The sequence below is a fragment of the Aptenodytes patagonicus genome, chromosome Z (assembly GCF_965638725.1).
Source record: "Aptenodytes patagonicus chromosome Z, bAptPat1.pri.cur, whole genome shotgun sequence".
NCBI lineage: Eukaryota > Metazoa > Chordata > Aves > Sphenisciformes > Spheniscidae > Aptenodytes > Aptenodytes patagonicus.
Window position 1 is genome coordinate 26,589,281 of NC_134982.1, and position 18,883 is coordinate 26,608,163.

General features: G+C 38.4%; 1 protein-coding gene across 1 annotated transcript in view; it reads left to right on the forward strand.

Annotated features, from left to right (window-relative positions):
• Nucleotides 1-18,883, forward strand: part of HOMER1 (homer scaffold protein 1) — a 93,216-nt gene that overhangs the window by 12,121 nt on the left and 62,212 nt on the right. The window contains exon 2 of the mRNA XM_076362109.1: nucleotides 13,385-13,541. Within this exon, the coding sequence (XP_076218224.1) occupies nucleotides 13,385-13,541 (157 nt within the window). The remainder of the gene's footprint in view (nucleotides 1-13,384; nucleotides 13,542-18,883) is intronic.

An 18,883-nucleotide genomic window follows, 5' to 3' on the forward strand; every position in this document is an offset into this window, starting at 1 on the left:
GGAATGGCAAGCTCCAGGCCCACTAAAATAAAAAGCATTTTCACATGTAGAAGGCATGTCAAAATTAGTAACTTGGAGATGTGGAAAAAGGTGAGGTGGAATTGATTGATGGGGTGAGAAGTGGTAAGGAGGTGCGATCACTTCACTGTATGAAGACCTACAAGGAAGCAAAATGGAAGTTTAAAGCCAGTAAGGAGGGTGATGAAAGAAAACTGGTGAGAAGCATTACAAGGAGGGGTTGCTAAAGATTGTGGTGCCAAGTGAGGAAATCTTATTTTGCTACAGAAATATGTTTGAGACAAATTCCAAGTGTCTCATAACGAACAAGGAAGATATGTATTCCTTGGTTTTTCTGTTGTGAACAAGTTGCTGAGAGATCTAGTCTGTAGCAAAATTATGACTAGTATTAGTTGAGTATTGTCTCTTGAAGTGAAAGATGATTGGAAAACCAGCAGTTAAACTTAACATCATCTAAAAATACTAATTTTTAAATATTATCACTGTTTACCATATAATTGCTGATTATCTCGGTGGAAACACATGATGAATTGATTCTATGATTTTGTCTTCCTTCTATCCCTCTTCAGGTTCCAAAATTCTCATCTGTCTCTGTTGTCAAATGCCCCAGCTTTGTCTCTGTTGCCTCATACCTGTGAAATACAGCCATCAGAACAGAAGTTCTTGTCATAGGCAATGATGAGACTTGATGGAGCGCACAAAATCACACTGAATGTCAAATTAGAAAATACTGCGTTTACATTGTTTGTTGAACTCTGCCATGGTTTATGGAACTTAAGCTAATGTAGGATTGCCACTCTATTATTTCAGTGCTCTGCATGACTGCGTGTCCTAGTGCCAACCCTCTGTTCATGGTTCCTTCTTGCTGCACTAACTGTGCACAGTGACACTTGTCAATGCTGCTGAAAGATTTCATTACAGCAACTAAATTGATCTAACCAAACTTTAGAACAGAGGGTGTTGATTTTTGGACAGTCTCGTGCTTTCATGTTGGGACAAAGCAAAGAGTGTCAGTCTGTCAATTGTTCGAATGTGCTACTCTGGGTGGCACTTCTCCCGTTGTTGTCTTATGACCCTTATATCCCACCAAACAGTATGATTAACATCAAAGAGTCTTAATGTGCTTGCAGGGTGCTTTTTCCCCATCTGTGCCTTAGCAACAGCACCTAAGTGGCCCCATCCAATCTGGCTTAATTCTCACCTTGTTTAGTCAGCATCAGTTGGTCTAATTAGTTATTTGTGGGTGGCATAACAGCCCTTCTCACAAACTGAAAATTGTATTGCAAAGGAAACTACTGAACTTTAGATCTCAAAGAGTCCATGAACTAATTGAGGGTGTCTGTGAAATGTGACAAGGAAAACATGCCAGGTGGAAATAGGCTTGCATTCTGGACATTGCAGTAGATTGGAAATCATGTCCCATCTGGAGCCTTTCTCCTCCTCCTCCTCCTCCTCCTCCTCCATGCCCCTGGAAAGGAGAGCACTGCTGGGCCTGCTTGTAAAGCAGAGCATGGAGTCCTGGCTTACCAACAGTGTCTGGATTCCAAAGCAACTTGGTGCTCTCGTACTCTCTGCTTCTGTATTTGGAGATCTGTGCTTGTTCTGCTGGTATAGGGGCTTTCTTTCTTTCCTCTTGAATTTTTTTTCCTTAAAACTGTAGGTCGTGTAATGGTTCTGAAGGCTATAGATACTGTCCCTGAGGACCATGTCTAGAAAATGTCTATTTATTTAAACTCGAGAAAACTGGTGGTGGAGAGGGCAGGAAACTGTAACTTACTCGTTGTACGACTCTGTGTTAAAGTGCTGTGCTAACAGTGGACGTTCAAGCTGAACAGTTAAGGTGCTCTATGTTCTCCCTTGAAATATTTGCGTGTATTCTGTAAGAGTAATCTGACTGACAGACAACTCCATTGCATGGGAGATTTTAGATGTAGATTGCAAAGGAAAGATTGCTTTTATACAGAGATTATTAAGGAAGTAGAGGCATTAAAAAGAAAACCTAGTTATCAATTGCTTTTGGACCTTTCTAAACTTTTTTTCCTAACAGGTACGAAAGACATTAGTTCTTCCTTTGCTACATTGTGCTGTGTAGGCTTCATTCCTCTCATTTCTGTTTGTGTTGCAAGTGTGGCAAAGTTGCTTTTCCATGCTGTAGAATGGAGGGAAATTAGTATTTTTAGACCACTGCCTGCCTGTTTCTTATTCCAGATGCAGCTTAGCTTAGTTTACTATATGTAAGGGCTGTTGCAGGAATGTTAAGATCTAGACTACTTTCAGAAGTGTCGCTTTAGCCTGTTGTTCCAGGGTTCTTTGTTCATAGAATAGAACCTGACATTAGGTTGTTTTTCTGCTTATTTCTGGTTAACACTTTCAGTGACTAGATGTGGGAAGTAGCTATACATCTTAAACTTCATTGTCTACTTGTAAAGATAGAAGAACTCCTCTCTTGACTTCCTTGACAAGACTTTTTGGACAGAGCAAAATCCAGGAATAAAATACAACTTTGGATCAATTTTTCCTGTCATGATTACTTAGTATTTTCACTATAGGTAAATATCTATCCTAAAATTGAACCTAACATAGTTTAGCTGCTCCTAAGTCGTTAAAAGCTGATGATTAGTTCTCTCCAATCTTGTGATTTAAAAACAAATTTAAGGTAGAAGTTAATTCAGAGATACCTTTGTCCACTTACTTGCACGATTTAGAGGAATAATCAGTTAGGTACCTAGAAAAAGTCTAAAGATGCCTATATCCCTGGGATAACTTAATAAACTGAAGTGAAAAGCGTGAAGATAAAGCTGAATACTTGTACCTGTACCTGTTGGTCAGGTCAAGTGAATGACTTGCAGTGAGGCTAGAAGGTAGGTCTGAGAGACGGATCAAATAATATGCTTTTTGTTATCTCATCTGACTCCCAAAGCTCTCACTTGATTCACGGTGTGAAAATGAGCTTTTGAAGGTTGGGTGGAAGGACAAAAAAGGAAAACCGTAGAGAGATGGACCTTCATGCAGTTATTGGAGGAACTTTCATAGTCAGTGATAAATTCTTGGTATTGATGTTTCCTGTAACACTTCGGTTGGTTGCCTATCTGCAGAACTGGAGCAGCATGTGATAGCTGGGGGCATTGGTGAACAGGCATTTATTAAAAACCCACAGAATTATAGAAGTGAAAGCAAATCCAGTATTTATCTGTTTTTCTTTTTTTTTTAGTCGGATTAACATTACACTGTACATATCCTCCAGGTACATTTTTTACTCTTTAGCACAAGCAGCTCCATGTTTACCGACATTATACCAAAAATTTAAGAGTTTTGTTGGTTTTTTTTCCTTGCTCTAGAGTAGAAGCCTTAATTTTAAGTAGTATCTATTTTATTCCAAATATAGGAGTTTGCATCTTAACTGGCAAATGTAATTCATTGTGTTCTGTTTTGATCAGGATGAGGGCATGTTGACTCTGCTTGTTAGAGCTCAGCAGGAATGCCTTTACCATCTTGGGAGCCCCAGAAAAAACAGTGCTAAACTGCAAGCTGTTCTGGGCAGTTAGGAGGCAAACTTCTGGCAGAGGTTCAGCATGGTGAGGACAAGCAACTGGTGAGGTACTACCTAGATAGGAGGATGAAATGCCTGAGCTACAGGTGTTATTGAGGCTCACATCTAAGTAAGCCGAATTTTACTGCAGAATCCTGTGCACTATGTCCTGTTCTTTCTCTGAAGAATGTGCATACATTTTCATGTTTCAGTTTTTGCTTTCCCCAATTTTTGAGAAAGCAAAACATGAGTTTTTGCTGTTGATCTGGACATTGAGCATATCTAGTAAGACCCATCTGATTTCACTATATCATGGATGAATATGATCCATTGCTTGTTTGAAGGAATGGACACTGCCATTCAGATTTTACTGTATTCTGAGAAACAGTAATACAACTAGAGAATTCACTTAAGTCTTCTCTACTGATATCTCAAATTTGCTCTGGAAATTAAGACAAGAAAAAATTTAAAACATCTGTCATGCAGTGAAGTTAACACTGACCTACCAAAATAATTTATTCCATCAATATCTCATGAATTTTAAGTTAATATGTTAAAGCCTTCCCCACCTGATGTTAGGCATCTGAAGATGGGATGAGACAAAAGACAATTCTTGGCTTGAGCGCTTTTGCATTTTCTGTGCCTTGTGATATGGTGAGGGCCAAGGAGGGCTGTGAGGGGGTTGTTCCTAATGCAAGATATTGAGGGCAGAACCTGTTTGCTTGGTGTGCTCAAAGTACGCTAACTGAATTAGTGACCAACTTTATTATTTGTATATATAAATTTTGTATATATAAACTGTGTAATATCTTTGAGGTGGATATATGTGTGTGTGTATGTAAAATGATTGATCAGAGCATGTCAAAATGAGTGTTATGTTAAGGCCATGAAGGCAAGCAGGACAAAGAAGAGTATTGGGGACAAATATGTAGGGGACAGCTGTTTAAGGGACCCTTGTTCCTGATGTTTTGTAGGGTTTCACAGTCAGTGAGATGCCTGAACAGAAGTGCTGGTGAAATAGATTGGAAAAGTGTATTTTCTAAGGGGAAGGGTGCCAAGGAAGAGTTGGTCAGGTCAAGTGAATGACTTGCAGTGAGGCTAGAAGGTAGGTCTGAGAGACGGATTAAAGCCAGGTCACTTGGTCCTGGTCTAAGACTCGCTCCATTCTCCTGTGCTTGGGTCTGCCAGCACAGGCAGTGTCCTGTCCTGCCACCACCACTGTCCCGACAATAAACCCATTGGGCCTGGTTTTTCTTGTCCTCTGTGGAGAGTGGGAACCTGGGCACTGATTTGTCCTGTACTTTGCAACTCTGCCAGCTTCCGTGCTGTTGATGTTACTAAATTTGTGAGACTGTAATCTCTGTGCTGTGCTACAGTTAATTTTAAATCTGTGCTGTGGAAGAAGCTCTTTACTGTTCTAAAGTTTGCCATAAACTACTATCCTTCAGTGGTCTCTTATGAATGGGAAGCTCAGACAGAAGAGGAGTGAGTTTAAATGAACTTTCTCATTGCTCTTCATAATTACGTTTTTTTGGTTTTTGTTTGTTTGTTTGTTTGTTTTGTTTAATAGCAAGAGCCTTATTTCCCAAGGTGTGGTAATCCTAGCTCTTGCGACTTTATATGATGACTATAAATTTTAAGTACTCTCTGCAGTTGTCTTACAGTGCCTGCTTGAGGATACTCCGCTGCCTTGCCTTTCTTCTCTCCCTGCCTCCTCTGGAAGGTCTCATGTATGAGCTTCGTGAGCATTTAGTTGAAATTGGCACATATAGAGTGGTTCATCTTTTTCCTGAATGGACTATTTTATAGGATTACATGCTCATAAAGATACCATCCACATCAGTGGATGTGCCAAAATGTTTTCAGAAGGAATTGATTCCAAAAATGTTTTCTGCCCTACATTTTGAAGTTACCTGCTTTCCTGACTTGCCTCCTGAGCCATACAGAAACTTTTATTCATTAATACAAATAATCATAAGTAGACAGTTTTTCTACTAATGAAAATTCATAATCACTGACTTCATTAGAGTTCTGTCTACTCATAGGTGTCAAATTTAGCCTAGCTTGTATAAAACTATATTCTTTGCACCTAGCTGTATACATATGTGTTTTGCATATCCTTCTTAGCCCATAAGTAAAATGTTGTGAGTTTTGGGTGGTTTTTTAAAGCCTAGGGTTTTAAGGTATGCAAATACAGTGCAACTGTTCCCCCTCTTGCCTGAATAGCTCTCAAATTTCCACTAGTCTTTATAGGGACATTGACATTTCAAAGATAACAGATTTCTGAGAATTTTATTAAAATAAAAGCCAGGTCGAAAAGAGTGCTTGTTGAGAGAGCAAGAGTTCAACTCCTAATAGTCACAGAGGAATCTCTTGGGTCAGATGTTCTGCCCCAAAATGCAGGAAGGTTTCAGGTGGAAGTTCCCTTTTGTTAGACACTGTGAGTTAGAATTTTGTTTTAGAATTTTTATTAATTCTGCTACTTGTACAAATACTTAAAAAGCAAAGTTGGTAAAGAAGAGGAAAAGAGGTTGCCATCATCATCAACAGCTCCTTATTGAATGATCAGAGTGTGGGACTGTGTGGTATGCTATCTCTTTAGGATGATACAAAATGATGCAGGTGTAAAATTGGATGAATATGAAGTTCTCTGTCACATTTCCACTGGAACGGGTACCGTGGTATTTCTGTTATGTCTAATTGTCTGCCTTCACTATAAGTAATACTGCTGCTCTGGAGTCTTTTCCTGTAGGCTGTTGTCCAGGGACTTTTATATGAATCCATCACAGAATCACTTCCAGTGGTAAACAGCTTTTACAACTTGGACAGTATCTTAGAGCATGTTGTGATTTCCCATTCACTGGACTAAAGCTACTAAGTCAATCTGAATTCTAAAACCAGCTATGACTCAGTACGTTTAACATTAGTGTCACCATTGTACAGTGCAGTTTAAGTTGGGAGTCCAGCAATGCTTTTGCTTATTTATATGCCCTTTAATGTTAGAATCTGTGTCATCGATTCAGTGGGGGGTTTGCCATTATCTTCTAAAGTTATTTGACATCTAAGGAACTTTAGAAATCTAATGTTTGAATAATTCTTCAGTATTTTCATTCTTCGGTATTTTCAAAGTCTGATCTGTAATATCATAGGATTGGAGTTACTTCAAACCATGTTCTGTATTTCTACCATCTTTGAAACTTCTTTGTTCATGTTTAAGACTAGAGCTAATGAGCAAAGAACATGGATGAAGAAGCAGAGATGCTGTAGTGTGGGCAAAGGTGGAGGGGAAGGGGCAGAGTTTACGGGCTGAGGTTTGAACCTTTCCTTCTGAAAAACAGCCAATCCTGGGCATCAAAATGTCTACTGTAGATTTATAAAAATAAATGTTAAAAACATAGGCTACAGCTTACCCTTGGAAAAACAAAGTGTTGGAGCTGGCCAGGCTGATGAAGCCAGCAGGCCTGGCAGCTCTCTTTTGGCATATCAGCATGATATCACCCATGACAAAACACTAATTTCATAGAAATGTAAATATGAGCAGATCACTAAATGATTTTCTTCTGACTTCCTGTATCTTATGTCCATTAAGTACTGTGTAATATCTGATTTCAAGCTGAAACACTTTAGTTGGTCAAAACTTCATATCCTTGAAAATCTAACATACAGTATGTAATGATGTTTCTGGCAGTTATGTATTTTTTACTTAACGTTATAGGTTTAATGAAAGGTTTTAGATAGTTTTTCTCCCTTCAAATCCTGAAAAATTGCTGGTATTATTTGTGATGGTATGCTAACTCAGAAGTGGTTGAAGATCTAATACTAAAAGCTGATTGTTAAATGGGAACAAAACAGTTCAGAAATAAGCTTGAAGGCACTGCTCTGTGCAGTATTATGTAGCTATAGAACATATTCTATAAAGTAAGCCATTGAACTTTATAGGTAAATAGGCGCATATGTGTATTAACTTCTAACTGAATACAGAAAACTTACCAAGCTTTTTAGGAACAACCTCCTAAGCTTTTGCTGACCTTGAGTAAACCTGATGCAAACCCAAAACATAACAGCAAAAGCAGATCTAAGAATGTAAGTGTAAAACTAGATAAACCGCTTGTGGTATGTGAGAGATTTCAATCTGGTTGCTCGATTGTAACTTCCTTTTTTTTACTATCTCAGTGCTTGTTTTGAGACATTAAAGTTGTTATTGTATGTATTTAATACAGAAAGCAAAATCTTAAGATGTACTAATTTCACAAGTATGCTCAGTATGTTTTGTTCAAGTACTTTATGATTTTAATTTAATTTAATAATCCTGAGAAAACATTGGCCGTGTTTGGATGCCATAGCTGACAAACTAGTTTTGACTATAGCTGCACTTTTAATCTCTCTCGTCATTTCTTTTCAGGGATCTCTCCTCAAGCTGCTTAGAGTAACAAAAGCTTGCTACAGCTTTAAAAACAAGCTAGGGAGAGTATTTTTAAGACTAGCAGGGCACTGGGAGAAAGCTGTAGTCTTGGTATGCTGTCATTCTGAAAAAGCAAAAAAGTCTCTGTCCTATCCTAAATCTGCCGATAATCAGCAAATGCCTGAGAGATCATGCAGGGGATTCATGTTGTCTGACATGGGGAGAAATTACCTTGGATGACAGATATTATAGAGGCTCAGAACTCACTGTGTGTGAAATTACCGCCTGCAAAAACATGCGTGTGATGCCTACTGAGAGAGTTTGCAGTCCTTAGGACTGCCAGAGCATGTGTGCTGAGCATGTAGGCTGCCATGTGGCAGGGTCTGCTGTGCCGGTGGCTGTAATGGGCTGAGGGCAGCACACTTTTTGCCCGATCTCCACTGTGGATAGGGAACTTGGAGTGTGGTTGTACTCGTGTTCTGAGCACAGGGATGTTGTGGTGTTTTTGGATGCACAGGGCATCATCTTTCTCTGAAACTATGAGACTGAAATCCGAAGGGTGGGATCTTGCTCTGTTTGCAACTTGCAAATGTGATGACAAGGACTTCCAAGGCACATTTTGTTGGACTTGTCTTGAAAACAGTCTTGTATGTGGAACCCATGTGCACCAAAAACAGTAAGTCCGGATAATGCACTTTGGAGTTTTTAAGATCCATATCAGGGAAATAGAAATTGCCGAAATGATTGACATAAATACTCATTCTCATGGACTTTTCATTACATGATAGATACTTGAGAGCTATCAAAGGTGAGCTGAGCAGGAGGACCCCATCATGCTGGACCTGCTTATTCATCCCCTTTCGTCCTACTGGTTGGGGAAAATAGCTCTGCTTAGAGATTTAAAACTTCTAGTGTATTTGAACGCTTTGGGGATCCAAGACGCTGTTATATAAAGTATTAGGTCTGGGTTTTGTGTTTGTGGCAGGGATGGAATGTCATGCGCAACAAAACCATTTTGATTCAGGAAATTTAATTCAATTTAGTTTATTGCCAATGAAGATGAAGACAAACAATTAAATAAACACAGAAAACACACCTCATCTTCCCTGTGGACACCTCTCCAACTCCTTCCTGGTCTCCCATCCCCTCACTGCAGGTGGCACTCAGAAGATGGCAGTCAGTGCCTGGGGTGACTCCTTTTATTTTTTTTTTTACGCAATTTCTCCATGGGCCATAGTCCTCTCAGCGTTATACCTGCTCCCGTGTCTGCTGTCTGCTCCTGCTTGGCCAGCTCTTTGCTCCAGCCCCTGCTCAGATGTCATCTCCTGTGTCTCTTTTTTTTCTCCAGCCCCAGTCCTGGTCTGTTCTTGTGTCTGCACAGGGCAGTCCCTGACCTCGTACCACATGGTGCAGCACCCTCCCTACCAAAACTGTGTCAATTTAGCCCAGTATGCAGGGGGAAGGGAGGGGGGGGTGTAATTTTTAAATTTTTTTTTAGCATCATTAACACACCATAAGGGAAGGCAAGTAGGACATCAACTAATGTTGTAGAAGTTTACACCTTCTTTTCAGTGGCCTTATTGTTTTTATAGTAACTAAGACAACAGAGTCCCAGCCTTCAGAAGTTGTAGATATTATGGCAATGAAAATAACTTTGGAGTCATGGTAAACAGCAGCGTGAGGAAAGAAATAAGAGGAAGAAGTCTTCAGCACTAGTGTTGGCACAATCTGGAAGTACCAGACATGTCAAAGAATAGATACTTTTTTAAAAAAAAGCAAATATTAATTATGGATTAGCAAGGAAAGTTCTTTCTAACCTTCTGTACTAACTTAAGCTTCTTTTGTGAAAGCTTTAATTAGTCTAACATACGGAAAAATGAAACCTTAGGTTCTTATATTCAGTCTGCATTTTTTTGAAAGGGATGTGTTAAGATGTCAAAATGGAAAGAGTGGCTGAAAACACTGTTCATTCAACTGTTAGGACACAGGCTTTTCTCCTAAGCCTAGCCTAGGACTGATCACATATCAATGAACGGATTTCTGTATCAATGATGAAAAAAACTGGTGTGACTCTACCTGCTTAAGTGGTACTTCTCATGCTTCTTTAGTCCTCACATTGCCACTCAAGTCCAGGAGGACTTGGCACTTATTTCTTTTTACTCTGTGTTTGACCGTTGTAATGTTGCAGTCTAAGCCAACTAAAAACAGCAGCATATTAGCCTTAATGTGTCTGCCATGCCTGAGCGGACATTTCTAATAGTCAGCTGTGTTACTATGGCATTCTTGTTAGTTTCTTTTCTTTTTGTTCAGCATCAGGATATTTCTGGAAAAGTGAATGACTTCTCTTTGTAATTAGTGATGAGTTCTTGTCTTAGTTCCTATTAGTTTCTTTAATGAATACTAACTACTTTCTGGTAATGAAAGAATGACAAGAAAAAGCTGAAAGAGGAAGAGAAGAGAGGGAAGAGTAAGGAACTGATAAGGTTTTTTTACAGGATTGCTTTTTCTTATTTAAAGCCATTCTCCCTATCTCAACTCTATATAGGCAAAAGTATGTTTTCTAATTTATGTATGTAAAAATATATATTATTTATTATAAAAGATAATTTTTATGTATATTAATTGTCTGAGCACTTAGAAAGGGAAAAAGGAAACTATTCTCCTATTTAACTAATATTAATACTCCTATAACTGATATTACTTCAACTGAATTAATTGAAACTTCCGGACTGGGAGGGCATCATGTCCTGTGTGGATAATGGAAGAACAAAAAATTTAAGTAAAGATTGATTAGCTGAAGTTACAAATCTTGTATATGTTTTATATATTACCTTTTGTTTGTTTCTGAATGTTTTAGCAAATCTAAAATTTAAGTAGCTCTATAGTATGTTGCTACAGAAAAGTACAGATGACCTAATTGTACAGCAGCTTCGAAACACTTCAGTGGCACATCAGTGACTGATTCCATAACACATTTAGTCCTGTAGACATTAGGTGCATAACTTCCATTTGTTTGAAGAAATAATCATTATAAATGTTGATCATCAAGTGTCAAAACGTTGGTCTAATACTAGAGGCATCTGAAGTTTAGGTTCTTTGTCAGAAAAAAATCCTGATTACCCCAGTAATCTGGCAAAATCATGATTTATCCAACTAGTTTAACGAAGGGAGCTATGCTTTTTTCCACAGTGTAGACACCTTGTCATTCAGCAAAGCTGTAGTTTCAGTTAAAACATGGAAAGAAAAGACTGTAACTCTAGTTTTATCAGAAGCGATTAAAAAAGTGTAAGTAAGCTTCATTTATGCTGTTCCATACCTAACTGTAATGTCTATGCCAGACCCACACACGTGCCCTGCAAAGTGCTCTGGTTTGTCTTTGAGCAACACTGCTGGGCAATCAGCAGGAACATGCAGGCCACCTCGTCAAACAAATTGAGGATATTTAGCTAGGGCTATGGAAGATTTTTGTGCTGACAGTGCGGGAGACCAGCAACTGAGGGCTGAACAATCGGGCTTTTACTGATGGTCCCCCTTGCTTCAGTTGTATAGTTTTTGCCTACCTTTTACATATTAAAATTCTAACCTGTGGTATGTTGAAAGTCCCAGTTGTATGATATACTGTGACAGAATTGAGTATTAGTGCTGGTCAAATTTGTATTCATTAACCACACATCTACAGTTTGGATTCAGCTCTTCTTTAGTATTTTTAGTTAATGTGGTCAGAGCCTTTATTTTCTCCTTTCAGTGTCGGTCTTCATCCAAATAATTGTCAGGCTTCTAAGATTTTTGTTTTGATGGGCTCTTTAACCTTCCACAGTTAAAGAACTGGTTGCATTGTGGTAATATGCATCACATTACATTTGAATATGCTTAATTGGGAGGTAAATGCAAAATGTATCTAATATTGAAAACAAGAACTACAGTTTAAGTATGATTGAAGAAGTAATTGTAGATATTCGAAAGAGCATAAGAATTAGTGTCAAGATTCTGTTAAACAAAAGGGCTATAAAAGTCACCTTTGCATAACCTTACTTTGTGTGCAAGGGGTTGGGATCAGGAAAACAGCTACCCAACCTCCTGTAGCGTGGTGATTTAGAAGGAGGTGAGTTGGTGCTGAGGCTACAGTGATATTTGTATGGAGGACTAGCATGTGCATTGATCCCCCTGGTCTGTATTCCTTCTCCTTTAGCTTTCACTTCAACTCTCTGTTTCACTGTCTTTGGTCTGTTCTGTCACTTCTTCCAACACCCAACATAGGAGAACACCACATCTTCTGGCAGATGAGCTTCAAGGAGCCTTAACTCCCAGCTGAGTAATACGATTCTGCTGCTGAAAGCAGCTGGTCTCAGCTGCTCTTGCTGCCAAGCAGTAGAGATTTCTGAGAGTTCACATGTTCCCCTTTGTAATGAGGCCAGATTAAAACCCTTTGACTATGAGTACCCAAAACCATAGTTTTTTCTTTTGCTTTTTATTTTGGGCAGAAAAATGTATTAAAAACTCACCTCTTAAAGGGAAATGAGGGCAGGGACAAAGGTTATGTTTCTTCACATCCTGGAAATGGGAGAAAACAAGAGAGTCCAAAACCCTAAAAAGTTAAATCCAACTTAAAGTTCTGATACTAAATATCTTTGGGATTTGGTGGCAACATTCCCTGAAGAATACAGCAGTCTTATTTGTCACTAGAATGTAGCTAAATTTAAACGGACAGCTATCTTAGAGATACTAAAATATTTTTAGATTTCTGTGCAATATTATTTGTCCTGGTAATGATCATGGGAAAAACAAGTTGTATTTCTAAAGTACAGTAGGTTTTTTTTACCTTATATAATTTTATTTGCTAAGCAGTTAGCTTTGAACCATGTATATTACACATATTTAGTGTTGCTATGAAAATGTTCAGGTGTGAAGCTCCAAAGAGTGAGGGTTTCACAACGCATGTTCCTGGCCCTAATTAATGTTAGTTTTAGAGTAATTGCATTGAATCAGCCAGTTCAGTTTCAGATTATGGCCTAAAATTGATTAGAATAATCAGAGTATTAAAAGATTTTTAAGAAGATGGGGGTTTGAAGTCCTACAAGTTCTGCAGTGTGGAGCGTAATGAGATGAAGTTACACATGTATTAATGCCAGTTAGTTTAAAGGGATAGGTGGAGAGTGAGGGCTGGGGAGATGATGAGACAGGGCTGAATCTATATTAGAGATGTCTGTCTTTATCTGACTCTACAGCTGGGTGCTGATTTTTGCCTTAGAAGGCTTGCATTTTGCTTGCATATGTATATTAATGCACTTACCTGCTCTATGTAGCAACACATACAGAAGTTCTTAGGAAAAATTTATCATGCAGAATGAAATGTGTACATCCCAGTGGGCACAACTGGCAGATAACTTGATATTATGTACAAGTTAGATTCATGACTTTTGCTCTCTGTCCTTCAGGGAACAACCCATCTTCAGCACCCGAGCTCACGTCTTCCAGATTGACCCAAACACTAAGAAGAACTGGGTTCCCACCAGCAAGCATGCTGTTACTGTGTCCTACTTCTATGACAGCACAAGAAATGTCTACAGGATAATCAGTTTGGATGGCTCAAAGGTAAGTTTTATTTCAGAAAACATGCTTGCTTCATCAATTTTTGTATTTATTTTCTAGTCTGATGTCCTTCATGTATCTTCTCAGATGCTTTTGTCATTATCTGAGTAACAGATTACTGACATGTTAAAATGGTAACATTGCTTCATTACATGCTTTAAATGCTTCCTTACATGTTTTAAGTGTTTATTCAAAAATGCTGTTTTCCAAGTGCTCATATTTACTTTGGTAAATCTATTGCTGAATTTAAGGGATGACCTGTTACTTAGTTAATATTAGGAGCAGGCTAAAAAGACTTTCCCTGTGAGATGCACTAAAAAGTACAAATAGGGTTACAATAACCTGTTTTCATCTCTGCCTTCAATGTTCTGTCAGTACCATTGGCTTCAGCATTATGAAGGACATCTGTTCAGTGCCCATAATCACTTAGTAAATCCTTTGTTACGTAATCTTCCAATTTTTGCTGTAGAGAATGTGAGGATTCCCTCCTAATAAAGCTTTCCATGGTAAGCTTTCATCAAAAGTCAATTGGTTTGGGGTTTTTTGGGGTTGTTTTTCTTTTTCTTTTTTTTTTTTTTAATTAGAAAGGATAATGTGTTGAGCTGCTGTTGTAAGAAACCTTGTCTAAGAAATTAATTTGATGTGGAGAAAATACTTGACTGTTCCTTACATTTTACCCCCAGTGGGTATAAAAACAGTAACTTTACAAACAGCATATCAGAAAATTGCAATAAGGACATTAAAGATATACAGAGTGTAACTAAAAGTTGTAATCCTTTCAAGAGACTTTCATTTGCAACTTCTGGAGATGCATCAGTTCATGATGGTTGGAACTGAAATACTTTGTGAGAGCACAGCAGTATTCACAGAGATTTTGTGGCTGTTTATTGAAAGCTGAAAAATATCACTCTGCATTTTTTAAAAATATCCAGAGTATTGCTATTTTAAGTGAGGAAGGAGAATTTCTATCATAAAGTAGTATATAGAAATAGATCTCATAGTCAAAGATCTCTGTATGATACTACTTTAAGTGATTGAGACTCTGGTATCAAAGCCTACCAGAATTTTTCCAACTTTAAGTCTTACTTTGTTTCTTCCCTTCCCAACCTTCCTTCAAATGATTCTTTTAGTTCTGTCAAATAATTAAAATACCTTTTGTGTGACTGTTTATAAATAAAGTCTTTGGGATTGGAACTAGATGCTGTATGAAATCAAGACTACCAGTCGTAATCTGTAGCACCTTAACTGATCTGCGCAGTTTACAAAATCCTTATTCTGGTATCCACTGGGGTTCCTTTGCCTTTGTCCAAAGCTGCAACTCCTGCAAAGTGGCTTCTGAGTTAAATTGTCAAGCAGTTGTTCATCTATTTATTTGTTCTTTTGTCTACTGCAGCATTTCCTTTACATTTGCAGTACTATTGGCAAGGTATATTGATAATGCAATCTATGACTTTTATTTACTCTCTGTGTGATTGCTGCAATCCTAATAAAGTTTTCATCCAAGTGTTAGATGTCTGACTAAGATCTAGGATCCCAATCACGATTAAGAAAGACCCATTGTTTTAGGAATCCCAACACTGCTCTGTAACATACACAGGTGAATAGGAGGGGGATCCATGGAAGAATTTTAAGGAGGTTTTCAGCATAATTCCCAGAGAATTTTTTTATTTTTAATTAAAGCCCCATCTTTTTTAACATGTCTGCATATATACAATATCGTATGTACAAAGGGCTAAATATAAATATAAAATATTCTTAAGTATGGAGTGCATCCAGATAGTGTCTCTGCTATGTGGCATACAGCTGGGTGTCAGTAACTACTGGCAGCTGAACTTGCAATGCCTTATATTGTTGATTGGTCAGGCAGGAGAGTTAAATTTGCAAAGGAGAAAAAGCTGTGCAATTTAATTTTCCCATTTTAAGTTTTGAAATGAAACTGAATAAAGATGATTTTGTGGTTTTTTTTTTAAAACCACATTTTACATTGAAAATGTCTCAAAAACACATGTTGCCAGTGGCCAAAACCACTTGTTGAACCATACTGCTTTTGAAGCTGTCATGCCCCTCTCTCGGAGGGAATAGATCCAACCAGGTTTTATAGTATACCTTGGTGCTGGTGGGGTTTACAGCACCCTGTGGGTTTGTATGGTGGAGAGAATGACGTGCATGTGGCTGCCCAGTGGCTCAGGTGCTGAGCAGTAGGTCAGTAAGTGTTGGCAATTCACACGTATGTTCGCTTAGACTGCAGTAAGGAAAGTCTGAGAGAGATATAATTTAGATTTGAGTGATAATCCTATTTCTGTCCCACACCCTTCCCTCTCTTTAGGTCAGTGGCTTTCAGTAGGATTTCTGGATAAAATTTAACTTTCTTACTGATTGTCTGAAAGTCATTATATCTTTCTTCTTGGAAATAAAGGGCGTTTTTAAGACGTGATCTTCATTCACCTCTGAGGGATGCTGTTGTACATTGCCGATTCCTGCTTGAATTTGCTTGTGGGGGTCTTTGTATTTTGCGAGAGAGGGGTTTTTTCCTTATTCCATATCAATGAGTCTATGAGCCAGATTCAGCTGAGATAGCTCCTATAGGAGCAAGTTCTGCTTATTTTTAATGCATTCTGTGTAATGTTGTTTTCTGAAGCTACAGTCTCCTCTTAAAATACATTGCACAAGAAACGATGCATCTCCCTCTAACTTGACTCCAGAAGATGTTCTAGGACCATGAAGTATGCAGTGTGCAGGCCATATTTTATAGTCACGTACAGTATCTGGATCCCTGATGCCCATGGCAGGGAGATGCTGATGCAAATACTCTGATAGAACTCGAGGCTGGTTTCTGTTACCTCTTGAGTAAATATCTTTTATGTGACCTTTTTCTCCTACCACTCTAAGACAAGAGAAAGCCTGAAACATAAAATTTCTTATGCAATATGACATGACAACGCTGAGCAGTTGTTGCTAAGGCTTTCAGTTCTCATTAATTATATAGTAATTTCACAGCTCCTTGGAAAAATATGTTTTAGTACTTCTTTCTCCTAGGTGACGGAAGGAAGCCTCCATTATTTCTCCAGTAACACTGCAGGCAGACACTAGGATTATTCCCAGGATCCTGCTGTCTTTTCCGTTCAATCTCTGGCAGTCACTGAGAAAAGAAAGGAGATCAAGTAATGTGGTTCCTGCAGTACTAGTTAATTCTCTGATAATTTTTTCACAGATGCAAGATACAAAAAAAGCCCTAATAATTTGTGCTCATCTAAACCAAGAGAAGACTGTGGAAAAGAGTGGTTTTCCAGTCTTCAGGTTCTATGAGCCTTGTATATATTATTTCTGAGTCAAGTCTCCCATCAGTGTTACTGCAATAGATGATCTTTACATTTTAATGACTGTTATAAAATAAACTAGTCACACATTAAAGTGATAAACCTGTTTAATGCTAAATACAAGTTTTAAGTAAGGCCTGTAAGCACAGCTCTTCAGTGATCTTCCTTTGAAGAAGTTAAAAAATACTGTGTGTCTTAATTATTATTGCCATCAGTTTTAGCAGAAGTTAAAATTATATTTGACCACTGCTGTATATCTTGCAGCTGTTGGTTTTGCAGTCAGTAAAATGAACAGCTAAGACACATGCCCTATTTTCTCATAGCTAAACTAATATGAAAGGAAACCATGAAAGCTATTTTATTATTCCGACAAAATCTAAAGATAACAAAATCAGTTTTCTTCAAAAGCTAAATGACTGCCTGTCAGATTGACTATGTTCTGTTTTTAAGATACTCTTGTACATTTATACTAACAACATTCTTAAAAGTTGATGAAATATTTGACACTTGTTATACTGGTAACTCTACAGTGAAATCTGGCGTAGAGGAGAGCAGTTAAAGCGGTACCTATTTGAGTAGACAAGACAGATTTAGTTATAAATTCTAATTTAAAAAATAAATATTTTTCTTAAGCTGAAGACATGAAGGATTCATATCTAGTATTTTCCAGAAGTGGCTGACACCGACTGTATCTGTAGTTTGCTCTAGCATTGCACTTTTTAAAAGCATAATTAATTTAGCATATGAGAGATCTAGCATACTAATGCTTTTAATTCAGAGAGGATTGAAAGCCTTGATTTCTTTGTATAATTGGTAAATCTAATGAAAGGAGACTTTTTTTTTTATCACTGGAATCTGAATGTAGTCTTCCCAGTGAGAAACTTGCTGTCTTTGGACTAATACTGTCCACTGGAGTGGAGCCGCCTCATTTTTCTCTGCTGGAACATAAAGGGAAGAATCACAGCAACTCTTTCTCAATACAATTATTTTTTAAAAAGTTTCTTCCTACCTTTCTCCCTTGCAAGGAAGTAATTTGACAGTGACTGTAACCCAGCCTAAATGCAGACTGCTGTCAAAACAGATAGCCCATTCTGGTCCCGGCAGCCTGTTCTGGGTTCTCTTGTGCAGCCAGCCACGTGGTCAGCTGAAGCAGTGAGCAGTCTCAGCTAAAAACTGGTTGGTTTCTCCAAGGCTTTTTGCTGGGTTAATTTGCAACCAGATATGCCACTGTCACTGCAGCAAATGCCAGTCCTGCAGGCTTTAAACCTGTTGCTTGGAGGTCATACGTCCCTGTCTTCAGAGTCATCTTCTGCATTGAGGAAGATAACATAATACGCACACTCTCAAATCTGTGATATAAGTTCAAATTAATCAAGCAATGGATGGAACTAAGGCTTAAGCAAGCTAGACAACGTAGCTAGAGCTTGAGTTGGGAGGAAGACTCTTTTCTACACTGTCCCCAGGATATTTAATTTCAAACATATTACTGTTGACAGCTTCCACAGCAGGAGAGATTGAGCATTAAGTGAACAGCTCTGTTCTGGGCTTCCACCAGGTTATTTCAAAAGTGGGCTTCCAAGCACTAACACTGCACAAGAAGACAAGAAGCATACAAGAAAAAAAGAGCTCCAGAAAACCACCTTTCCAAGAAGTCCACCTCCCTGTCTCATACTGTCCCTTCTGTCCTGTGTGGCATGGACAGATGTTTTCTATGAGGTCAGTTGAAGGCCATAGTGCAAGTGCAAGCCTGCTGGCTTTATGTGGGCTCTGAACCTTATGCCTAAAGAAAGGAGAACGATGTTTGAATTACAGTGACTTCACTGACCAGCTTCTCTTATCTGAAAATCTGAGGAGACATTTTGTGGACAGTTAATGCTGGAGATGATTCTGCAATCTCTGATCACACAGAAAATCCTGCCCTTGACCTGATGAGGCTTGTTGGTTCAAATATAAGCTTTCAGGCAGTCCAAAATTTTCCAGGAGTTGTTCACAATGGTAGCCAAAACTTGCATTTTGAGGCAACAGTCA